The sequence below is a fragment of the Varanus komodoensis genome, unplaced genomic scaffold, assembly GCF_004798865.1.
Source record: "Varanus komodoensis strain SLA01 unplaced genomic scaffold, ASM479886v1 scaffold1, whole genome shotgun sequence".
NCBI classification, from domain to species: Eukaryota; Metazoa; Chordata; class Lepidosauria; order Squamata; family Varanidae; genus Varanus; species Varanus komodoensis.
The window spans coordinates 91205735-91232553 of NW_025335268.1; the positions used below are offsets into that span (position 1 = coordinate 91205735).

At 38.2% G+C, this 26819-nt stretch overlaps 1 protein-coding gene across 1 annotated transcript in view; it reads right to left on the reverse strand.

The window, feature by feature from the left end:
• Positions 1-26819, reverse strand: part of STAG1 (stromal antigen 1) — a 173650-nt gene that overhangs the window by 61645 nt on the left and 85186 nt on the right. The window contains exons 4-11 of the mRNA XM_044434755.1: positions 20516-20680; positions 16747-16843; positions 12400-12476; positions 11818-12022; positions 8803-8954; positions 5835-5908; positions 5004-5127; positions 3701-3799 (exon numbers count right to left, since the gene is read on the reverse strand). Of these exons, the coding sequence (XP_044290690.1) occupies positions 3701-3799; positions 5004-5127; positions 5835-5908; positions 8803-8954; positions 11818-12022; positions 12400-12476; positions 16747-16843; positions 20516-20680 (993 nt within the window). The remainder of the gene's footprint in view (positions 1-3700; positions 3800-5003; positions 5128-5834; positions 5909-8802; positions 8955-11817; positions 12023-12399; positions 12477-16746; positions 16844-20515; positions 20681-26819) is intronic.

Sequence of the window (26819 nt, forward strand, 5' to 3'; positions counted from 1 at the left end):
TGGGACCTGGATCTTGGAAGTGGTTAATGCTTCTCTGAGGGAGGGTCGAGTGCCTGCTCCTTTAAAGGAGGCGGTAATACGACCGGTCCTGAAGAAAGCATCACTGGATCCAGAGATGGCCACTAACTATAGACCTGTGGCCAACATCCCCTTTCTGGGCAAGGTGTTGGAGCGAGTGGTGGCGGGACAACTCCAAGCACTCTTGGATGAAACTGATTATCTGGATCCTTTTCAGTCCGGCTTCAAACCCGGGTACAGTACTGAATCTGCCTTGGTCGCCCTGTACGATGACCTGTGCAGGGAGAAGGACAGGGGGAGTACATCCCTGTTGGTTCTTCTGGACCTCTCGGCGGCTTTCGATACCATCGACCATGGTATCCTTCTGGATAGGCTAGCGGGATTGGGGGTTGGAGGCACTGCTTTGCAGTGTTTCCGCTCCTATCTCAACGGTCGATTCCAGAAGGTAGTGCTGGGGGACCATGTCTCTGCGTCATGGCAGCTATGCCATGGAGTACCACAGGGCTCCATCCTATCCCCTCTGCTATTTAACATCTATATGAAACCGCTGGGAGAGGTCATCAGGAGGTGTGGGCTGCGGAATCATCAATACGCTGATGATACCCAGCTCTACCTCTCATTTTCCACTAATCCAGGTGAGGCAGTGGCTGTGCTGAACCGGTGCTTGGCCGAGGTAAGGGAATGGATGAGGGCCAATAAACTGAAACTCAACCCAGACAAGACGGAGGTCCTGTTGGTTGGCGGATCGGGCTTCGGAGAGGGTGGAGTTGACCTGGTCCTGAATGGTGCAACACTCCCTCTTAGGGATAAGGTCCGCAGCTTAGGAGTACTCCTCGACCTGGAGCTTTCTTTGGAAGCTCAGGTGACAGCGGTGGCGAGGAATGCCTTCCTTCAGCTTCGGCTGATTAATCAGCTGCGCCCCTACCTGGAGTACGACTGCCTGGCGACGGTGACACACGCGCTGGTGACTTCCCGCCTAGACTTCTGTAACGCGCTTTACGTGGGGCTTCCCCTGAAGACGGTCCGAACACTTCAATTGGTGCAAAATAGAGCTGCCAGGTTGCTGACGGGGACGGGGCGTTATGCTTACATGACTCCAGTCCTCCGTCAGCTTCACTGGCTTCCCATTGAGGCCCGGGCCCAATTCAAGATGTTGATTATGACCTATAAAGCCCTAAACGGCTTGGGTCCGGGCTACCTGAACGAGTGCTTACGTCCGTATATGCCCGGCCACCCTTTGAGATCTGCGGGAGAGTCCCTTCTCCGGGAACCCTCCATGAAAGAAATTAGAAGAGTAAGTACTCGGAGGAGGGCTTTCTCTGCGGTGGCGCCCAACCTATGGAATTCACTCCCCAAAGAGGTCCGCCTGGCACCGTCGTTACTGGTTTTTCGGCACCAGGTAAAGACCTTTTTATTTAAACATCATTTTAATTGTTAAAACATATGATCTGGCCAGGGCAACTTCTTCTTCCTTCTCTTTTCTCCTCCTATATTTTTATTTACTTATTTTATACTGATAATTTTAATTTTATATTTGTAACTCAGTGTATTTTTTGTATTTTTGTATTTAATGGTAATTTATTATGTTCTATTGTATATCAATGTATTTTATTGTGTTGTAAGCCACCCCGAGGTTTCAGCAAGGGGCGGCATAGAAATGTAATTATTATTATTATTATTATTATTATTATTATTATTATTATTATTCTCATAATTAAAAACCAGTTTATTTTGATATTTGAACTCAGCTGCTAGGAAGCTATTATATTGTCCTGAGATTCCTGGAGGAAATGTTGGCTATAAATGATGTTAATTCAATACTAAGGATATAAAACAAGGACCCTTTTTAACATTTCCCAAACCACGTGAGAGCCACTATTCCATGAGTGGCTCTTGGGCAATTAGGGTTAACATATAAATCAACCCTAACTCTTATCATTTCTTTACATTTAAAAAACCCTGCTTTAACTGGTAACACAAAACACAGTCAAATGTCTCTCTATCCATTTATTGTGTAAGCAGAAAAAAGGTCTGGAGGAATCAGGGGATGCCCCCTAGTCTAATGACAGAGAAGTCCTTTGTCCAGTAAGGACTTTCATCTCTTAGCAGATGGAGAATAAAGTACCCATTGCTGTGAGTGGAATCAATCATTACTCTTGGCAGGTATCCCAGCGTCAGCATAGCTGGGATTTTGAAGAAGAGGGTCTTAGAGACAGTAGAGATGTGAGTATTGAGATACGAGGCAGAGGCCTTAGAAGAACCGTCAAGGTCAATGTCTCCAGGGTCCTAGGCCAACCAGGAGAGTAGGAATGTTTTGGAAGGGGCAGAAGGAGTCAAAGAGGACGAGGAAGGGCCGTTGCCTTGCTTGGTCCCTGACCCCATGATGAGGCATCAGGAATGATGAGCTGCCCAGTTGGAGGGCATGCAGTAATTGCTCTGCATGGCTCCGGAACAGCAGAAGCCTCCCTGAGGGTAGAGCTCGAGAGTCACTGAAAAGAAAGTTCCTAGTTTGGAACTATCATTCTTAGTATGTGCAGAGGTTTATCTTCCAGTTGATTAGGGATCTTAGAGCATTACTTTGTTTTGCAGCTGTGAAATGCCAATAAACAATCTGTTTTGAAAAAAAGAGACTGCCTGGTGTTTGGAGCTTTGGGGCAAGACATGCACTCATGACACCCATGTTTTGGACAACTGGACTGTGACAAGTATAAAGATCAGTGGGATACTACACAGGGCATGGCTTACTGCACATGCCATGATTATGGAACTGGCACAATTCTCTGAGGGGGTACTTGTTCAGTGCACAGTCAATCCTTCACCTCATTTAATGATCCAGTGGCTTGGTCATTTAAATGTTATGTACAACTATCTAAGAGAGAGAGACTTTCATGCAATGCAGCTAAGGACTCCAACTCCAGCCCTAAAGAAAAGATTGTACAGAATGAAAAGCCCTCTATATTTTAAGATGAAGTCATTTATTGGTCATTATACCCCATAACATTTATGTCCCTTATCCTTGCAAATAAAATAAAATAAAGGGAAGGGCAGCGCAGGGCAGGGTTTTAATTTAAAGAGCCAAGTTTCTGTTACAAAAGCAGCAGAGTTCTGAAAGAGTAAAAATGTCATTTTAAAAAGATACTGGGAGAACAATAAGGTTCCACTCATGTAAGATAAAGACTATAAGCAGTATTATTGGGACTACAGCATTTTGACTGGTAGTTGGTAAAGTGCTCTGAGAATTGCATTGAATATTATAGGTGAATTCCCATTGGAGACAAAGACAAGAGGAAAAAATAAGGGATGGGGTGGGAGAACAGAGGAGTGACAGTTTAAAAAGTGAAAATTAAAAGGAAACCCAATCTTAACTGACCATCCTCTGCTATGAGGACAGGCCACCACCCACATGCAGTTATGTATACTACAAAGAAGTTATCCTCATAGGCCCCAGAAAGTCATTGTATCAAAATAAATTGCTCAAAGATATTGAGTATAGTGTCTGCAACACAGTGCACATAGATTTCTAGGCTCCACATAAAGGCCAATTGCCTTTTAATGTTCAAAACATACTAAACTTCATATCCTATAAAATATTTACACATTATGATGCATTTTGGATCTTAAACAGGTATCTTAAAATATGGTTTTAAAATAAGGTTAGCAGTCTTAAAAATCTTACACTCACCTTAAATCTATTTGTAAATAGCTCCAATTTGGGGAACAACTCTCTGTTGGTATACAAACTCTGCAAAGCTTTCAGACACTTCAATCTCACTTCACCTTGCTAAAGAAAAACATACTAGAATTTACCAAAAGGTGTAAAATGCAGGGATAAACCTGGTACTAGGATGTTAACAATTACTTTCATGCAACATTTTATGGCACTAAGGCATCAACTTTTAACATATTTATTCCCTGCTTTTCCATTAAGTGCTTGAGATAATTTAAAGGACTAAAATCACATACAATGTGCAAACAGATTTCTTTCCATAAATATCCGATTAGTACAAAATAAAACTCATGTTTTTGAAAAAGTTTGGTTTTATGATTGCAAACACCCCTGAGGGCATTTGCCAGATGGGCAATATATAAATCTAATAAATAAGTAATAAAATATCCAGGGCAACATTTAAAGTGCCATGTGCAGATCTTTCAAATACTGAATAGAAACAGAAAGGCAACAATATGGTGTGGAAGTACAAATCTCTTATTTTAGCAGCCTTGATCTCTCAAGATTTCCCATCCTGAACGAATGCTTCTTCCTCAAGCAGTACTGCTGGCATTAATACAGGTATAAGGATAGGCCCAGATTTAGTATGAAAGATCTGAATCTTACATATTACTTCTTGAAGTGTCAGATTTTCTAACAGACATGCAAACCAGGCAAAATTATTGTGAAATATTAACTTTCAATCTTGCAATAAAACTTCTAAAAACACTTATTCAACATTTTGATTATGGCTAAAATTCAAAGAAATTACAACAACCATGACCAGGACCCTGTATTCAGTAATTTCTTTAAAGAATGCAACTTGCATTACTTCATAGTTGTAAAAAATGTTTCTTATAGGTTAGCAGAACCAGCGATGAGGAAAAAAATGGAAACAAATAATCTGTATAATAAACGTCCATCAGCACAACTGTACTGTTGTTGTTTTTACAATTATTACTGCTGAAGTTTTTTTTTTTTACAATTACAATTAGAAATTCTAATACATGTATTTTTCTTAGTATCTTGTTAAGTCTCTTTAAGGCTGACTAGCTCTAGCTTTTTTCCAAATGATGAAGGAAAAGGAATATGGGGAAACAGAAACTTGTGAATAATGTTATGCATAGTGAATCAAGCAGATCTGATACAATTAAAATAAATTTGACTAAGTTTAACACAGTGTTAAAGATAGGAATGAAAACTCTTTTAAATTAAAAAATGGACACAGAAAAAGATGATGTTTTGTCAGGAAACCTATCCTATAGCATGCAGTACTTACTCTGTCATGAAGTGTCCAACCAACATATTTTAAATAACTATCATTGAGGAAGGCATCACTGTACATTTTCATCCACACTCCAATTTCTTCAATACAAACAGCTCTAATTTCAGCAATAGCATCACTGCCAAGAGAGAAAGAAAATTGTTTCTCTATCTGATTTACTGTTTGTGTAAAAATCCAATTCCCAACCATTCTGTGATATACTAATTTTCTCTGCACTCAGTACTTTTTACCCTTCCAAGGACTCAGTCCTCTCCATTATGTCTAGAGGTGCTTCTCGTAAGACCTATGTTAAGGCCATCCTTTACTTTTCAGAATCTACTTCTGGCATGTTAGTCCCCATAACCTACTCTAACCAAGTCTAAGTATATGTAACTGAAATACATGCACTTACTTTCCCTAATTATTCCTACTTTATTTTTCTCCCTTTCTTCAGTTGTTTCTTATGTCACATTTAAGATTATAAACGCCTTGTGTGAAGCAGTCTGCTCTCTTATACTCAGCACATTAACAGTGCTAAAAATATTTAAAATATTGTTTTTTAAGTCTAAAACAATTTCTAGTTGTATGTTATCATGTAATGCATGCATGTATGGATCAATATTTTTTTCCAAGAACACAATATTTTTTAAGGTTGGGAAAGCCAGTGCTACTGCATAATAAACATTAATGGAACTAGAAGTAGAATACAAACTGTCGATCTTGACAGGAATATTTATAGCTGATAACAAAAGTAAATAGTATGCTACTTTATGCTAAGCAATCGAGGTGAAAAGTTATTCACTCTGACAACTACCTAGGATTTAAGCAAGACTTTTCCCTACTTACCGATATCTATGGACGAATATACCCTTGAAAATGGAATTCATCATATTTTCAATTTCATCCTGATTTTCTTGCAACTAAAATACAAAATAATATTTTGTAAGTATTTATAAAGCTGCCTTTCTAGGCCAAGTGCACACAATTAAGGTTACTTCTTGTCTAGACTGACTGCATGACATGAAGTATTTCATATCTATGCTATTCCTAAATATTGTAACTGGGGGGCAATTCAGGACTTCATGACAACCATATACCTATCTCTAACTATATCCAACCCAATGTATATGACAAGCAACACTCTTTCTACTGTCCTGGGTAGGAAATAGATGGCCTGTGGATGGCGAAATCAAGGTTATCCTTCCTACCTAGCTTAGGCTATAAACACTACAGGAGCAGGGACCTGTTTAAATGGTCCACCCCTTAAGATTTGGGGGCCTATATGGTGTTTCAAGCTCTTATTTATTATTATTTTATTTAAAACATTTCTATGCCGCCCCCATCACAACAAAACCTCGGGGCGGCTCTTGTGCTCCTGTCAATATTCTAGTTTTGCTCTGGAAAATGAAGTTGAGCCAGGCTACTGATATAATTGCTCTCAGAAATCTTCTCTTGTTTCAAAGAACAAAATGAATACCTCAACTGTTTGGTATTCTGAGAATCTGATGCCAATGAAACAAGCAGGATGACAACTGAAGCACAAAGTGACAGAAGATTCATTCCATATATCACCAGTCTTAGGCTAGAGTCCACATAAACACCAACTTTATAAAAATGAAGGCAGCAAATTAAAGTCATTGTTTTATTACAAACATTTGTATACTGTTTTCAATAATATTATTACACTGGTTGACAAAATATAACAATAATATATAATCACTATCCAGGTGGGGGTGGGGTTTCTCAACTCTCTCAGCTGTAAAATCTTCTTGACAACAGGCTCCATGCAGGCATAGAGCCCTATGTGTGATGCCCAAACACCATGAAGAAAAAATAAAGTTAAAACAGGCTTGGTCACACCTCAGGAAAGGCTTGCTTTAAAAGGCAGGGTTTAAGCAGGTACCTGAAAGCCAAATCTGTAGATGTTTGCCTGATGTTAACAGGGTGGGTCTTGCAACACTCCTGAGGTGAACCTTAGAAGCATGTGGCACCATCGGAAATACTCCTTCAGAAGATCCCAAGCACTAAGTACGGACATAAGGGATATGGCAATATCTAAAGTAACTTGGTCCCAAGTTGGTTTGGGCTTTATGTGTTAACAACAAAACCTTAAATTTGGTCTGGTAGCCTACTGGCAGCCAATGCTGTTTTTAGCAGATATATATTACTTTGGTGAAAGGAGTTTTTAACTGGATAAAGGCGAACAAACTAAAAATCCAGATAAGTATCATTATATGCTGCTTTTCTGGTCCCTGGATTAAGTGTTCAGATATCCTGGGCAGGGCTACACTCCCTTTAAACAGTAGATTCACAGTTTGGGAGTACTCCTAGATGTCCAGGTGAACCCTAGTGGTGAGGACTGTTTTGTTATTACAGGAATTTGTTTGTTTTAGATTCTTCTGTACTTCTGTATCACCAAATGCACTCCTGGGGCAATGTACATAAAATTGTATCTTAAAAATATCAGCAAATAGGATTACACACTTGTGAAGCAAAAATTGTACAATTTGGGAGCACATGAATCCATCCTTGAATCTAGAGCTAAGGTAGCAGGGATGGCCACAACTTTTTAACCAAGTAACTCTAGGTTATTTCAATGTAATGTTTCCTACTTGGGGCTTTCCTTGAAGACTGTTCAGAATTATCAGCTGGTCCAGAGCATGGCCTCAAAGCTTCTGACAGAAGTGGTTTATTCAGAGTATACTGCATCAGCAACAAATGAACTTGTAAAATTATTTCCTGGTCACTCACAAAACTTTACCCTCCCTTCCTTCCATCCCCTTTCCCTCTGTCCACCATAAATGTTCCCCGCCAAAGATGGAGAGCTTAGAAGGAAATGTATTTCTAGAGATATGATTTGTGCTTCTGGGTTTCCCCAAATCATTCACAAAATTTTGGAAAGATTCAGATTTGTTATGAGGAGCTTTGTTTTGTTTTAGATGAATCTGAAATCTGCTCAGTGTTCCTTGGGTATCTTAATCTGAGGCATATCTTTAGTAATGAGATATGAAATACCATATATGAATGCCCAGTCCAATTCACAGAGGAAAGCCACTTTACATGTACATGTCTGAAAACATTTCATCCCCTTCAGGTTCAAGTTTTTGTTCTTTTCTATATCTATATGTAGAGCATGAATGAAAGGGGGAGAACGTCTACTAATAAGTCACATACACTGTTAGAAGTTAATGCAATTAACAACCAAAATCTAACAAAAAAGTAGTCATGTTGAGTTCATAAGCATAGCTTGTTCAAGATCTTGTGTATAATGTACATAAGCAGAAGGATCAGTGTTTCTATTCAGTCTTGGCAAACCTTAGTTCCTTACAAACTGTAAAAAACTTAGGAAATCCCTGCTCATAAGTCTTTGGGGAATCTAAGCACATATTTTAGCCTTACGAGATTATTTTGGGATGGATCCAGATTTATGTGCATTCATCCAGAACAATGTATAGTACTATTTATTTATTTATTTATTTATTTATTTATTTATTTATTTATTTATTTATTTATTTATGAGACTTCTATGCCGCCCCATTTGCCGAAGCCTCGGGGCGGCTCACATATTTAAGAGTTCATTCCTTCTCCTTGCTTAATAAATAAGCAGGATATACAGAAAATTCATTTGCAGCTACACACTTTGATTTCTGTACATCATAGGTATGAACTGCTTATGTACTGCATGACTATGAATTTGTCAGACACACTAAACCACTGATTCCTTAATGATAATCTTCTCCTTTTTTATAATACAATTCTTGTACCTCCTTCCCAGAAGGCATACTACCCAATAAGGAAAGCAGCTACAGCCTACCTCTTTCCGTTTCTGAAGAAGCAGCTCCAGTCTTTCATTGGCTCTTTTACCAATCATTTTGTTCCTCTCAGCTTCATACTGCCTCTGTGTATTATCCTGATGAATACTCAGGTTTAAGGCAACATTCACAAGAGCAGTCATAAGCTTCATAGCTAGGGAAAATACACAATCAAAAATACAGGTATTTCAGTATCTGAAACCTGATGAAATACAAGGAAAGTCTTTGATCTCTATGCCTAAAGCAATTTAATTAAAAAATAAAAAAACAATAATGGGATATATAACCTTTTAAAATCTTAGCTCAAGCAGCACTATTCATGTATAATCAAATGAGTAATGGTTTACCTATATATCTGGTCTTCTCTGTGCATAATGAAGATGAATCACACTTCGCCCACAAATCATGATCCTAAATCAGAATCAAACTGTGGCTTGGAATTTTCATATCAGGAAGTAATCTTGCTCCATTTGGAAATGGTGGCAAATAGCTTGTTGCTAATAAGAACTGAAAGTTTCTAATCATCTCCCTTTGCAAGAGGGGAAAAGGAAGGAATGGGTATGCCCACCTGAGGTCCTGAACAGGTTTCTATCTATTCCTCAGTTTCTTGAGACTGCTGGGCACAGCCTTGCAACCAGAGAAAGCTTTTGCACCAAAGTAGATACTGCAGTGGGGATGATGGGTGGGTTGTGTGAATGCACAGATGATCATTCAAAGTACTACAGTTACAAGTAAGCAACCTGTTCTCCTTCATGGTCCCTGTGCATAATACATATGAGTGAGTAGCAAGCTATGTTTTAGGAGGTAAAGTCAGTATCCTACTGCAGAACAGCCAACAGTACAAAGAAATACTAAGTTCTACACTTAATAACCAACTTATAGTAACTGATGAAGGTCTATGGTTTTCAGCAGGTAGCAGTACAATACAGTTTCAGCAGAGGGATTTATTTAAGATTTGTATAAAGCTGGACCTCAGTGAATGTTCAAACAATGAACAGCAGATTTAACACATGTTGAAAGTGAAGGAAAGAAAGCTGGAAAAAACAGTGTCCTGACTCAAGTAGAAATCAGACAAAACCTTTGGGAGTAAAGAAAGATCACACAGCTTGTAACAGAAAATCTTATCAAGAGAATCTATGTACAATGTACAAAGTTCACTAGGCCTGGAGAGGGAACATGGGGAAAGCTGTCTTACAGGACAATAGAGATCAACAGTGGCTAAAAGCACAAAAGGCTCAGTAGTCAAAACCTGAAGAACTACCAAGATTCTCCATACTTGCACTGGCTTCCAAACTGGAGATGCAAGGTTCTTCATGCCCCATAGAATGTATTACTTATAGGTAGATATTTTAAGAATAACATTAAGAACTTTCTGCTCATGTTGGTGTGAAAGACTGGTGAAAGAGATGAACACAAGATTGTTGCCTCTCAGCTGGAGGACAAGAAATGGAGAGGGCAACAGAAGGTACCAATGTTGAATCAGACTGGTAATTCTCTGAAGTTAGTGACATCCACTGAGTAGGTGAGAGTTTTGCAAAGTGGTAGTTACTATGGCTGAATCTGACAGAGCCAATGTGGTGGCATAAGTTGAATGTGCAAAAGGAACTGTAGTCATCATTTGCTACATTTGTTCCAACAGCATGGTGAGAAGTAGCATATGAGCAGTGCGAAATGGATCAAATCTGCCTGTTGTTCTGGCAGAGGCATCACTAATCGTGACACTGGTACCAATCCCATTGGTGGTACAGTAGGAGACTTCTGAATAGGAATAACTGGACCTAAGAATGTTCCCATGGAGGTTTGGAAACCCTGTCCAATGGAGTTTGGTATGTCCAGTCAGATGAAAGTTGAAAATTATATTGCATATACAGCTGATAAATTCCCTAGTATGTCATCCCTAATAAAATCTGTGTGGCTGGTCCTAAAATAGACAATCTGAAATTACAGGATGACGTGCTCTTGAAATTAAGCTCAAAGTCCTGCCAGAATGAGCATGGCTCTACTTTATGCCCTTCTCCTAGGCAAAAAAATTCTACCTGTGAGTGGAAGTTACTTCCGCGACAAGACAATTTCCAAAATGGGGCTCAAAGGAACTGTCTGAACTCAGAAAGTCATAAAAAGATAAACTGTAAAACAGACAGAGAAAATAAGGAAGAATAACAGAGTGGACAAATAAAAAATAGATTAACCTCAGTGTTCTCATTTCTCACAGGAAAGTGTGCAAATGGAGATTCCCTACAAGGCTATCACACTGGCAGTCAAAACAGAACAGCTAGGTACCTGCTTAGGACATGCACACTGGGACTCTGGGGAACAGTCTGCGCCTCAATTATCAGCTTTAGAAAGACCCTAAACACGGTTCCATGTATGTACAAAACCCGTGAGTGTGATTGCACAAAGACTATGAAGAGAAAACAATAATTTCTGAAGTTTCTAAATGAAAACATTATTTAGCAATTATTTTCTACATTCAATATGAACAATGACTTCTATGAGTAAAAGTAAAAATGGCTGCAATCAAAATTTGTTCCCTGCCTAGACACTGCTGTATTTCTAATATATACTCACATTCAGGTCCTTTACTTGCTTCCCATAGAAGCAATTTCCTTTTATAGTTGAGAAACAGGTTCTTATATTAATTTGCAAGTTGATATATAAACATTTCTGTCCCAAGTTTGATCATACTGTAATATTCTATCAAGAAACAGGATCTTGGATGAGGCTATAAGCATACATGCTGCTTCATTCTTATTGTTCTCACTTGTAGAGCAGAAAGGCTAAAATCTAGAGCAGAGTTTTGAGGGGGCAAAATCTAACTCTTGTCCTGTTCATCAAGTCTTAACACCCACCACATTCCAAGTACATTCCTTTACATTTTTCCAAATAAATGAAAGGTTGCCATTCAATCCCATGAATACATTGTTCTGAAGGTAAGAAAACAAAATTCTTAGGATACAAACTTTACTACAGTGAAAACTTGCATGACTTTGAAAGTTTTGCCTTTAAGATAAACCTACCAGCAAGTGTACTGGTATGCCTGAAAGCTCGGACCTGCGAATCTGACAAGCCAGTCAGTAGTGAGATCACTGTATCCATCATATATTCATCATAAATGATGCTGTATTGACACTGTCGTATTAGAACTCCTATGAATTCACAAAAATTTGATCGAAATTTTTTCCACTGTGGCCCAGGCATGGTAAGTGGATAATCACCACTGTCCTGAGGGAACACAAAATACACATACTATATTTAACACATGATCAGCTTTTAGTAATTTTGTCTTTTACCTAAAATATGCTATTTTTATTACAAAGTACAATTTAAATTCAATGACCTGTGGTATTAGTAGTTTTAATCCAGAGCACTTATTCTAACCCTGATATATTTTAAAATGGGCATCCATGGCTGGTGTTTGCATCTGGATAGCTGTTGCTCATATTTCTGAATGTCCCACCCTATCTTACCTAAAAGGAAAGCTGAGTAATTTGTTTAGTAATTCCTTAATAGGCAGACTGTTCATCATTTGAATAAAACTGTTCAGTAACTGTCTGAATAATAGATAAAACTCAGTCATTTCTGAGTTTTTAATACTATACCTCATCAAATTCTTCAGTCATTTTCCTGATAATTTCTGCATTTTGCATGTTCCTAAACATTTCAATCCGTACAGTGCCTGTAACAGAATGAGTAAGCATAATTATGTACTTTACTGTATTTACAGATATTACTGTAACACAGTTCTGACAATTCTGAATCAAACTTTAAAGAAAATGATGGCAAACAGGAAAGTGTATCAGATTCTTATGCTCAGTAACTAACAATAAAACTTGGTATTATTGATACATGTTTCAGAACAGATGTATAGAAACTTCCACCAGGTGAACAGCAAGGCAGAATGTCCTATTAGGTCTGTATATAAATCTTATGAAATAGGTCAGGAAAGAGTATCTGTCTATGTTTCACAAAGGCAAACCTGCTGGAAATATCAAGTTTTGATTCTCTTCCCCCTTTTCAGGAAGATTTTTCCTTCCTTGTATTACCTGCATTTCTAATGGAAGAAGGGAAAATGTTCTGAACCCTAAGACAGGACTATTAACTTATGAATAATGTATGAATCTGATTGATCTTTTAAAAAAATCCTATCAAGAAAACACACACATACCACTTGGGATCTCTACACAGAGCACACAAATCGGAATAACACCTCAGTGACATTTTGACAAGGCCATGGAGAAGTGAGTGAATGTGCTGTCCCCTGTGTACCTACTACTTCCATTTTGTAACCACTCACTTTCAACATTCCATGTTTTGCTGTTGCATTAAAAATCCGGCTCCAAAGCATTCCCAGGTTGTTGCTGAAAGCAGATACAAGGCAGAAGTTGCAGGTGGGTGGGAAGAGGCATGTTTGTTCCTATAAAGCCCAACAACCTGTGGTTTGAGCAACCCACAGGTTGTCATTATATGAGGACTATGCTACTATGATGTATTTAAGAAGAAAAAATAGGTTAAAACACCCTCAGTGAGATAATGTCAGAATCACATAATACTCCCTTAGCTCACCACTCACCACCTAAAGACAGTAGAAAGGAAAGTAGTGGACTGCAGAACAAAATGTCCCTCTCAATTTTAAATGAAGCTGAAAAATTAAGGACTACTCCAGACAACGGGTAACACTCTTGAATAAGGCTTCTGAGCCTAGCTACATAATCATGTGGAAAAAATATACACTGATGATGTTCCAATACAAATTTATCCAAAGAAATTTTATCCAGAAATCACTTATTTTACCTAAAATTAGGAAAGAAGGAAACAAGATTTCCACATCCAAATCTGCTGTAACTTAGGAAATGGCTATGTAACAATAGATTAACAGGCCTTTTGTCCCCTCCTTCTTACTCTACAGACCAACTTCTATAATCCATGTACTTACAATCAGCATTTTAAAGATGCTAGACAGCCCAAACAAACTTATTTCACCAGCTCAAGTAAGGAAGGCCTGGGTCAGGTAACACAATTCTCTCATGCAAGCAGTTCCCTAATGGGTGTTTGCAGACACATATAAAATGTGTTAACTGGACAAACCTGAATACAGCTCACAGCACTGTCCAAGACAGTATTAGCAGGTATGTAGAGGAAGGAGTATGAGAATCTTGCTTTAGCACAGAAACAAAAGCAAAATAGCTAATTATACATATTCAGCTTCCCTGACAGATTCTCTTTTTTTAGCAGGCTTAGAGCTTAATTACAAGACCAAAGAGACTTTAATTTCAGATCTTCTACACTGTATTTCAGTGACATGGCAATGAATTCACCATCATCCTGCTAAAACGTCAGGCTCTGATGCAAAGTACTTCACAACCTGTGAGAGCTCATTTCTGCTAACACTTCTTTAAACCTTCCATCAAGCAAATTTATTGGTGCCTCAGGTCTGCCTAATTTTTTTTTCTATTTGTTTTCGACTTGGCAATTTGCCAGCCCTCCATATGTACCCAGTAGAGGACAGTAGTCTTAGAATCAAAAGAGCTATTCATAAATATTTAGACATTTTCATTAACTTACTACATCCGAATCTCTGAAGGATAATTGTGAAAGGGGGAAATTTGAGACAGTTTTATTGCAATAGTGAATTTAACATTAGAGCTGAAAGGACAACAACTTGTGTTAAAATTTCAAGACATTAATTAACAGCCACAAGTCTGTTTCTGATACTTTAATAAAATATACTGGGTCTGAACCAGTGAAAAAGCTATATGGTAGGGGCTATGCAGAAATAGCTTATTGTTTTGCACAGACAACACAGCAGTCCCCTCTGAACAGACAGCTCATATATTAAATGATTCTTAAGTGCTTAAAAATGCACTTTATGGTTTGCAAGGGACTGCTCAAGTCCAATCAGTAAGAAAAGATTCAGTTGTGAACCGAGATCTCTGCAATACAACCATTTTTAGAATGAAAATACATATTATTAGAAATTCTGATGGTTTGGAAACCACCTCACTGGGTTTATTATATTGAGATTTACAGCATTTTCAAAGAATAGTAATATAGTCCTTTTCACATTGCATTTGAAACACAATTATATAGAAGAGTATGTATTCAGGTGAAAGCAACCATTTTCCCCTGTATATATGATCAAACATTAGCTTTACCCAGTTTAGTAAACTGGAATGTCTTATTAAACTGGAAAGTTTAATTGTACAGTGTACACTTGTATACTGTAATCTTAAGAAATTGTACACTGCCTGGAGAGCCCATGAACTATGAGGTGGGATTAAAATGCAAGACAGACAGACAGACAGAAAGACAGACAGAAGTTTATAGTTATCATATTTGCAGACATTATTGAATTTGGGGTAAAATGCAAGCCTGCAATTGCTTTTTTCTGAACATGGGTTCATCTGAGTTAAAGAGGCTATGACTAACTGCTTATCACGTATGAGGTCAAGTTGTTCACTGCTTTTTCCAGTTTGTAAGACACTATTTATTGGTAGCAATTTACTACAATTTTGCAGACTTGTTAATGAAACTGACTGGATCTAACTGAAACAGCACGCATTTACTTTGATCATGGTGACAAGAACAGCTACCTACAAGAAAAATTTAGTATGAAAAAAACTGGACCGTGATACATATTTACAAATTAATTTGCTTTATCCCTCTGTCCAGTTTTGAAATTGGAGCATGCAATCTAAAAATATTAGAAGTACTGACTATGCTTTAAGACACATTCATGGAAAGATATGTATTATTACTGATTTGGTTTTTTCCTACACTTTATCTTATGCTGTATGATGCCATTCTTGTAATTCCACAAAACTTTAAAAAATAAATTCTTACTTCAGCATTTAAAAGAGGAGCTTTCATTCAGTATAATTTGTATGATGATACTGATGAACATGTTCTAGTAACTGATAAATTTTCCCAAGTTTAAGATTTACCTGCATTTTGTCAACATAGCACTGTTTATCATCAACCCAAGTTTTATTCAATTTATTCCAAACAAATTTTACTCATTATTTTCACTATAGTTTAGAATGTGTACCCGATGTTCAAGAATGCTTCACAAATTACAACAGCAAGTATTCTTCTGTAAAACAGATAAAACTTACTGATTACTGATTCTTTTGTCCTTTGATAACACCTTTTAATTTTAAAATCATAGGTCTATTAGTTTATATGTTTTTTCTCCCTATCCCAATTAGTTGATTTTGTTATTCTAATGAAAACAGGCTTCAGCCACATATTTAGAGCCTAATCGATTTAAATCTGATTTTACAGGTCTCAGATTTCTCAAGAACTATTAGCTGGGCTAAAATATCTGAGATTGTAACAACCTGTCTTTAACTGTAACTTGCCTTCATTTGGGGTATCTTAATTGTTTTATTTTTAAAGAGTCTGGCCCTTCTGATATGTAAGACTTAGGGAACCTTTAAGAAAATTTTAAAATGCCCAAGTAAAACTAATTAGTGTCATGGCCAAAGCTTGAGGCCAAAGACCTAAAGCATATCTATTTTGGAAGAATACTTGAGAATAGCAAAATGTCTTATTTTTAGAAAAAACACTTAACACCAGTAACTTTGGGGCTCATCAAAAAATGATTGTGAACAGCTGATTTCCTACCTACACAGAAAACAAAAATGAATAAAGAAATGTGGCAGCACCAGGTACATTTACTGGAAATCTTTATGTATTAACTAGGAAACCTGAAATGCATATCTAAGCTTGATAAGTAAATTCTTTCAAACATGTTTATTATTGATAGATATCAATACTATTCTCTCTTGGATCTTGTAAGAAAAGGCCTTAATACACAATATACAATGACTATATAATACCTGAGGTAATACTATACTTTAATACTTTTCACCCCCCCATCCAAATGCAAGGAACAATGAGTTATACATGTTTAGGGCATTTTAATAACAATCATTATTCATCTATACCTCGGCATCCTGAACACTGAATGAAGAAATTGATTAAATCCAGAAGTGCTATGTCCCTGTCTTGTTTATATGATTCGATCCAGTCATCCACCACCGACTGCCAATGAAAGAAAGGGAATACACCAATATTCATTTCAAGTTTTTATCAAAAAGTTTTGCAAAGACCACAGATAAATTCAGAAGGCTTCTTGTGTAACCGTGTATAGACAGAACCCCTTAGAATATCATGCAATAGCTGGATGTATCTGACAATCACACAAAATGTCACCCTAAGCTAATGAGCCATAGTGAGCCCTGGATTCACACCCACATGTCCAGGGGTTCAGATGCTTTTGCTTTTGTTACTGATTGTCCATGTCTTTAGACATTCAGAAGACATTCACAAACTGTTAACATTAATTGTGGTACATTTCACCAAGCCAATAGCAAAACATAAAACATAAGACTAAAGTTGAAGCTAATCATAACTACATTTTAAGTTTAGATGGCACAGCAAACTGAAGAGATAAGAAGGCCTAAGGAAGAAAAAAAAACAGAAAAAGTGAGTAAAACATAGCTTTTCCATCTATATCTCTTTTCCAACGTTTCTGATTAAAAAAGTCAAGAAACTTTGGAAACACTGAAACAATAAAATAGTTTCTCTTTGGGAATGAGTGAAATAGCATTTTAATGCAAGGTTTCAAGGCTTCAAATAAGTAGTATGAAGATTTTATTTAAAAATCTTCAAAAATTTAACTCATCCAAATATGAGCATTCTGTCCAAGTAATAAAGTTACCTTTCAATACTACTAAATTTGTTTTTTTTATTTTCAACTTTTATGTTTTTCTTCAGTTTCTCAGGTGACAAAAACAAGCACTGGATGCAGCATATATATCCTTATTATTTTAATATTTTTATCTGTTTAACTTATTTTAATAATTAATTTTATTCACTTCAGTCATGGAATATCTAATTTATTATTGTTTGGGATATGCACACTGTATTTATAGATTTTATTGTAAGCCGTCCAGAGATGAAAGTGATCATCCTAGAAATATCCTAAATAAATAAGGCATATCTTGTTTGGAAGCTACAATTATGTGCACACTCACCTTGGCGTAAGCTCTGTTAAACAATGTGGATCTTACTTCTGAGTAAGCATGCATGTGATTGCACTGTAAAATATTATATTTGGACTAAAATGCAAATGATGCATTCATATTAACTAAGACAGCCTAGACATAGTAACATAAACTAAGACATATTAAATATATTTAAATTTTCCTTAAAAATGGCCTTTTCCTCTGAACATAAAAAACAGTTCTCTCCATGGGTTAAATTTTATATAAATATTAAATCCCTAACTTAAAGCAAAAGTGATTTCTCAAAACTCTGCCTTTCAGTTACACGAGAATAGGAAAAGATAGTACATGAGACTGACCCAAACTGTGACTTCTATGTTGTGTTCAACCATGGTTCAACATGATGTGTTTTCTGTCAGGCTAGTTAATTAAAAGGTGTAATATCAATGTAGCTTAATTTGTCGAGGTTGGCTTTTCAAGAAAAATTACAATAATGCAGAACGATTTTGAGGCATAGCAATTAGTAGTTAATCCAAAATAAAGAAAGGCCATCTTTCAGTAGCTGTGCTTGTTAGTTCCCACACATTCACTGGACATTCACCGGACAACTTAGCCCATATAAATTATATCAAAACTGTATCCCATAGTTTAAGTAACTTATTTTACTGAGCAAACTCTTACCTTTCTAGCAGGTAAGGTAAGAGCATAGAGAATTTCAGTACCAAATCCTATTTTTTCCCATCATTTTGGCAATTACCATTTTATGTAAGACAACAAAATTTCTTAGGGCCTAATGGTGTTTCTTAAAACAGAAACACACCCAGTTAACTTCAATAGAAAATCTTCTGCCATGTCGATTCAGTTGTGCTGCTGTTCTGCAGATTATGCATGTATCTTTATCAAGAACATCACATGAGCAGCAGTTCACAGTCTGAACCTAAATTCAACTGCTACATATAATGCTAGATACATTGGTACCTTGGCTCATGAACGCTTCGGTTCACGACCAAATTGTTCATAAGAATTTTAACTTAGGTTGCCAGCTCCACATTGGGTGGCAACCATGATAGTGGCTGTCTCCCCACCCCCCCGAGTGGGGGATGGCCACAATTGTGCTGTGGGCAGTGGGGGGGGGGGAGATGGCTGAGATCACACCCATCCTGCAGAAGTGCGCCGTGACTGCGCCCATCTTTCCTGCAGGAGCGGAACCGCGATCTCGGCCATCTCCCCCCCAGCACAATCTCACCTGTCTCACCCTCCCCCAGAACATCCACAACCGCCTCTCCCTCCCCCAGCGCGCCCCATTTGAGCCCATCTCTCCCTCCCTCAGTGTGCCTGTGATCACGCTGTCTCCCTCCCACCCCCCAGTGCGTCGGATGACGGGCACGTGCAGGGATGATGGGCGCGATCATGGTTGTGCTGGGGGGGGTGGGAGATGACCACGATCTCTGTTGTTCTTTGTCACTTTGCTTCACTATTTTTCTGATTAAAAAAAGTTACAGAACGGATTAACCTTATTTACATTGAACTTTATGGGGAAATTTAACTTGGCTCACGACCATTTTGGGTCATGACCCAAGTCCTGGAATGGATTAAGTTCGTGAGCCAAGGTACCACTATATACCTCCATCTTGCAACTGAACTTTCAAAATGTTAAAAAAGATTCGACCTTTATATATTATTTATTATTTAGGACATTTCTATGCCGCCCCATTCGCAAAAAGCCTCGAGGCAGCTTACAAAACAAATAAATAAACAATCATACAAATAACCTTAAAAATCTGGAGACATCTAGGCATAAATATAAAAACCAATAAATAAATACAATTAACAATTAAAATAACTTTTAAATAAAAAGGTCTTGGCCTAGCGCCGAAAAACAAATAATGACGGTGCCAGGCGGACCTCTCTGGGGAGCGCATTCCAGAGGTGGGGCGCCACTGCAGAGAAGGTCCTCCTCTGGGTCCTCACCCCCTTAATATCTTTCACGGAGGGTTCCTGGAGAAGGGCCTCTGCCACCGATTTCAAGGCGCGGGAGGGCATATATGGACGCAAGCGCTCCTTTAGATAACCAGGACCCAAGCTGTTGAGGGCTTTATAGGTGATAGCCAACACCTTGTATTGGGCCCGGACTTCAATGGGAAGCCAGTGAAACTGATGGAGGACTGGGGCCTTTTAACCTAATCCAAGACTGGGTTTTTAATTTTGCATTTAAACATACTGGGAGCAGGAAGCAAACTGCTCAAACAATATATTGGTTTTCAACTAGTACAGCTAATCAAAAGGAAACAAGTCATGAATCTATTGGAAACAAATTAAGCTGATACAATTTCTATATGGCATTATCTTCTATCATGAAAATCACCTGTAGAACTCTAACAGTTGGTAATGTAAATATTTATTGGCGCTTACAGTGCTGCTGATTTAAGCACTTCTGAATAAGAATAGGCAGGCCTGATATTGCAATACTTTCCTAGAATGTGTATTGGCTACTTGGTTCATTGCTGTAATTATCTTAATAAATGTAGGTCTTCTATGTGCAAAATTGCATATTGTATCCTGCATATTAGACCTCACTAGAGAGCAAGAATTAAGCTTTCTGCTAGACAGCACAAAAAAATCCCTTTTAAACCATTACACATTGATGCATGAAGACATAAATTTTGCTTAATTTAACAAAAGCAGCATAAGGCATCTATAATTTTACCTGCATAGCACTTTTGCCCATCTTTACCACTTCAAACAAAGTGACAGGTTCCCCTTCTCCATTCTGTTGTGGGTGGCCATTAGCTCTTCCTCGACCTGTTCCTCTAAGTCCAGTTTCAGAACGAAACTTTTCTGCTGGGGTCTTTCGAGGCTTCTTATTGGCAGACTAGGAAACAGAACAGCAAGGGACAAACATGATGCCCTTATTTCACATTTGATAGTTTGTGCTTTATACTTGTGTCACTGTTGAATAATGAGCAAGGTATTAAGCTATACAGAGTGGACTGCGCTTAGAACCACCAAAGGTGTGCCAGACAGGCAATTGAGCTCATCAAGGGTTGCACCCCTGCTCTTTTCCCTCAGTTCTTCTGAGGGTTTCCTGGGGATTCCACAGCAACCTAACTTGTATCCTCTGCCTGGGCAGAACACAACCCCTTTTGCAGTCACTTTGGGGTTGTTTGTTTATTTGTTTTTACCTTTTGTCCCTTCCACCTCAAGATTTATTATTTATAATACCTTTATTCTACTTACTATTCTAAAATCCCTAAGCAGTTGATATTAAAATAAACTAATAATAAACAATAACAAAATAATAAACAATATCAGTAAGTAAGCAAAACATTAAAACACATTTAAAAACATTACAATACTATGGCAATAAAACAGCATAGTAACAGTCATTCTCACAGCTCAGGAAAAACTTTGGTGAACAGGAGTGTTTTCAAGAGGCCTTTAAAATGTGCTACTGTTTTTGCCTGTTCAACTACATTGGGAAAGTATCCAAGTGGTTGAAGCCTACAATAACATCTTCAGCCATTAGCTGAAGACTCCCCTAACCAGCACATAGCTTTGCAATTCACACAGTTTGAAGCTAGACCAGATTAGTGATCACAGAACACAACTATGCTCCTGCCTCTTCTGGGGCAAACACCTGTTCAGAGGAATTGAGTTGTTCATACCTTCAGATCTTAACAACTGACAGTTAAAAGCTGGACTGAATCACACTTTGGAAATATCCACTAACTGAACCTCATAAACTGTGGAGTCTAGATCATGAACGATGAAAATCTGCCACAGCAAGATTTCTTTTCCCAGACTGGACTGTAACAAGCCTCAAGCCACTTAGAGCTGCTGGATAGTGCGGAAAAGATACAATGGTAATTGAGCTTCCCCCATACTGCTTCATTGCTTTCAGGTGAAAGATAGTACTATGTCAGTTCTGTTCAGTGGGAGAAGGCACTTGGGCATCCATCATGTCAACAGCTCACTGCATTCCATACAGTCAGGATTCCAATAGGTGCTCCAGTAATATCAGCTGAAAAGCAACCCCTTACTCCCAGGTCTCTGGGATTCTCTAGCCACTGAGGGTAGCACATTTTAATAAGATCTACTTTGCGTCCTATAGCACAGGTTACATGAGAGCTGTGTATGTGTTGCTGAATCATGGGGTTGTTATTAGATACAAAAAGCATGGCTTCTTTTCTAGGCTGTTCAACATTAACAGCCCATGCTTAAAACACTATAGACCTCTGCTTCAAAGGATCCTCTGTTTCAAGGGCTGCCCAGCTCAAGCCCAAATTAAAGATTAAAAAAAGAAGCACCACCATCATAGTTAGCGCCTATACTAAATTTGCAATTATTTCAAAATGTGGATACATATCTATAAATTAGCATACACAAAGTTTATGCAACTCAATATAATTTTTGGTTGATGTTCTTTTTGATGCTGTGCAAGCAGGAACCCTACCCCACAAACACACTTTTAGCAAGGGCTTTCATTCCAAATATTTCCACATGCATGTCATTCCTTATGTTACTGGCATGGCTTAGATCCCAATTCCAAATGTGTGTGTTTGGGGGTATAAATGGTGCAGTGAATTTATTTTATTTTTTGCAGTTTCACCATTATCTTTTGTTGCTTCAGTCAAATATACTTTTCTCTCCCTCTTCTGCCTTTTAACCTAATCCAAATCCTTCTTAACCAAAATCCAGAAAAGGATATTCCCCTTGGATATTTTTTATCTGATGAAAGCCTCTCACAGAGTGGTGGCAGTAGAGTGTTTGGTCTGCATATCTGATAGTATTTACGATAGTTAGTATATGCACAGCTTATGCAATGGCTCTGTCATTCATTCTCTATTTCAGAATCAGTAATAAAATAATTCAAAACTTATGTTGTATACATTTTCTTTTTTGTGCTGTATTAAGAACATACTTGTTGAATGATAGTTCGTTTCAAACTATGCTTTATAATAATGAAGAGATTAGATAACTTACAGAGCACTGTCCGTTAGAATCGATTGTTTTCAGCCACTCCCATTTATAATAAAATCTCACTCAGCTATCTTAAATCTTTTTACCAATATCCCTATCTTTCTTAGTTCTTTAGCCCACTGGCTTATTCTGTCTGCTGTACTTTACTTACTATTGTATTACTTCACATTTGTTCACAGCACTTGCCCACATTCTAGACTTTGCTCTGTGACTTGGTATTCCAAGTCAAGCATTTTAAATGAATTATGTAAACTCACTAAGAACGGTTAATTCACCATAATATTTATGCCACATCTCAGTCTTTGCATTTCCAAGGTATCTCTGATTGAAATCAACTTGGACAAAGCTTCTGATAAGAAAAACTGATGAGGATGCACTCCCCTTGAAGGAGCAGGTTCACAGTCTGGGGTGCTCCTTGATCCATCTTTTTCACTTGAGGCCCAGGTGGCTTCAGTGGCTTGGAACACTTTCTACTGGAGCAATCAGTGATCTATGGCCCTGCTAATCCCTGCAATTCACTCTACATGGGGCTATCCTTGAAGACTGTTTGGAAGGTGCAGTTGTGCAAAATGCAGCTGCCAGATTAATAATAGGGATCAGACAATTTGATCATAAAACACCAATTCTGACCCTGCACTGGTTGCCTATATCCTTCTGACCAAAATTCAAGGTGCTGGTTCTGGCCCACTCGGCTTGGGACCCCACGATACCTTACAGAGCACTTTTCCCAAACTTCTTCTACCTGGACACTATGATCAAGTTCTGGGGCCTATCTCCAACTGCCATCTCTGAGGGAGGCTCAGTTGGTGGCAATGAGGACAGCCTTTTCAGTGGTGGGACCCTCCAGTTATAGAATGAGCTCTCCACTGAGGTCTGCCTGGTGCCAACCTTAGCTTTTTGACACCAAGTAGAGACAGCTCAAGACTGCAGGGCATTCAAGTAGCTTCTGGGGCCTGCTAGCTCCTAACAGGTCTGAATATTTTTCCTTTTTCTTTCTTCATATATATTTATTTAGCCTGATTAATATGTAGGTTTAAAACTTAATTTAGTTTTAAAACTTTTAATGATGCTCTAATACATTTTTCTAATGTATTTTTTTTTTCAAAAAAATGTGCTTTGTGAACTGCCCAGAGAGCTTCGGCTGTTGGGTGGCATAGCAAATACATACATGCATACCAGGCAGATCGGTAAAACAGCCAGGAGATAAGCAAATATACTTTTCTTTCATTTCCTCCCTCTGAAACTTTCAAAACAAAGCATAATGCATTGTAAGTTTCCCCATTTTTAGTCTTGCACTGCAAAGAAGTGGTGCTCTCTGTTGGTGGTTGAATGTGAAGCTTCCATAAAATATCAGTCATACACAATGCTCATGAGCTGTCACAGCTTATCACAAATCTTTCATGTTCTACAGTGAAAGCAGTGAAATGGCTCCATCTCTTACAATGGAGATCTGTGTCTTGTCAGTTCCTCCACCCTGTCTGCTGGCCTTCTAGTTCAACAAGGTCTACAACTCTCATCCCAGTTAATTCCCACTGTTATTCAAGTCTGTTACTAATATGCTACCCGCTACACTGACTACTGGATTCTCCTAAAGTGTAGTTGCTACTCATTTGTTCACACCTGAATTGTCTGAATTCCGTGACTTTGGAAGGACAGGGGGCTTATCTATAGTAATTGTGGTTCATCAAGTGGTTATTTTGTGCCACTATAGGTCCAGAACATTTCGGCTTTGAATAAATTTTCAGGGAGTGCTCCTGCCCTCCCTCTCTGCACATGTTCTAGGGATAGCTCCCACTTGCCTCTCAGTTCCAGCTTGCCATAGCAGAGGTATAAAGTGAGGGAAAGACATCAAAGTAGGGAAGAAAGTGGGTTGCAAGAATTCACAGATGCGCACTCAAAGAACCACAGCTACAGGTTGCTTACTTCCTTTTTTTACCTGTCTTCCTGATGACACAAACATACGGAAAGAGACTTGGGATATCTGATTAAACAGTATCACAGACCATGGCTGATGTGAGCTCTATGAGGTTATCAAAATATATGGAGCATTATCTGCTTCTTTCTTGTTCATAAACTCACATGATCAGAGGAAAAGAAAGGATAGAGCAGAAAGTATAGTTCAGAGTGTGTTGCCAGTTAAGAAGAAGGCCATTACTCAGACAGACTGGACCTGCTTTGCTTCAGAAGGGTGCTGAGTTGAAGCTTGTAGTAAAGAACTTTATAGCACATTTATTCCTCATTTTTAACAGGCTTGAGGTGATGCCTGAGGAGAGCCCCTAGTCATGAAACTCAGAAACTGATCTACTAGATGAATCTACCAAAGTGATGTCTTGCTTGTAACAGGAATGATGTGGGCAGGATATGCACCAGTCACAGTGGGCAGGAGGGATAGATATTCTGCTCCCTCTTGCTTGCTGATATAGAAAGCAATTGTGGTGCTGTCCACAGTGAGTTAATGTGTCTGGGGATGACTGACTTAAGTTCCCAAATGTCCTTATCAATTTCTAAGGATTCTAATTGGCTTATAAGTAGACTCTTAGTTCTTTGTGACCAGTGAGTCAATCACAAGGACCCCTCCATCAGAAAAAGCTGTGCTTGCACTAATGGTCAGTGGCAGGAAGTCTTGAAGAGAGATTTCTTCAGACGGAATTAAGCAGTTCCACATTCATCTGGGAAGGACCGAACAGCAGCTCTTGGGGTACCTCTTTGGGTTGAATTCTTGGACAAACCATGACTCTACTGTATTTTCCATGCCCTTTGACAGCTAAAAAACTAATATTACAACACTGGAAAGATATTACCACCTGCAGTGCCACAATGGGTAGAAGATTTGATTCACTTCACTTTTGAATGTCTGGCCTTTAGGCATGATTTACAAATGAATATATGGCAGTTTTGGGTGCCTTTGCTTAAATCTAAGCAAACTTCTTTTTATTTACAGTAGTATATAATGATTGCTGTGCATCTCTTTACATTTTATGCAAAAATTGTCATGTTTCAGTTTTGTTCTTTTTTTTCTTTTTAATGGTGTGATTTGAGAGGGTTTTTTGCATTGCACAATAAAACATTAATGAAAAGATATGACTGCAGTGGTCTCATATGGAGGCATGCCAAGGTGGTTATGACTGCAGTTGCAGGGAGACTCTGAATGCCTACTGCTCAGGACTGAATTGAGACCAGGCTCAGATGGAATTCAGTAAAGTCCCTATAAACTGCAGGGTATCAGAGGATGTGAAAAAGGACTTTATATTTTGAGTACCTAAGCTTAGATGCACAAGTCTAAGATATGGCAAGGCTGAAGGTAGTAGAACAAGGGACTAAAGAGTAGTTGTCTATGTATGGAAAGACAACAATTCCCCACAGGCATAGATGTACAGCCATTACTGTTGTTATGTGCTGTCAAGTCATCTCCAAGTTACGGTGACCCTATGAATTAAAGGCCTCCAAAATGTCCTATCCATGACAGCCCTTCTCAGTCCCCATAAATCTAGGCTATGGCTTCCTTTATTGAGTCAATCTGTCTCATAGTTGGTCTTCCTTTTCTTCTTCCTGTGACTTTCCGCAGCATAAGAAATTAACCTTATAATAAACCCAAGTATATGGAGGGAAGCAGTTCCACCAGCAGCTAATAAGATGGATTTATGCTTTCAAAAGAGACATTTGTGTCTCACCAACTAAGGTTATATAAAAATTTAGGTGCTTCCATCACCCAGAAAGCTGACATTCAACTTAAGAGATAAAAGATTTCCAGAGAACCCTAAAAATTACACAATAATATCCTGAAACTAAGAGATGGCAACCTGATGTCCTCCAGCTTTTTTGAATTAAGCTTAATTTTGAATTAAAATTATCATACTTTCTGGCTATTGGCCAAACTGATTGAGGTTTATGGAAGATGCAGTCCAAGACACCTGAAGGAAGATAAGTTGCCCAATCCATATCTAAAGTATCAAAGGGTTGGACATGATTTTTATTTTATAAGCAGCTGTTTTCCAGAACAGAGCAAACAAAAACACAGACAAGATGGATTG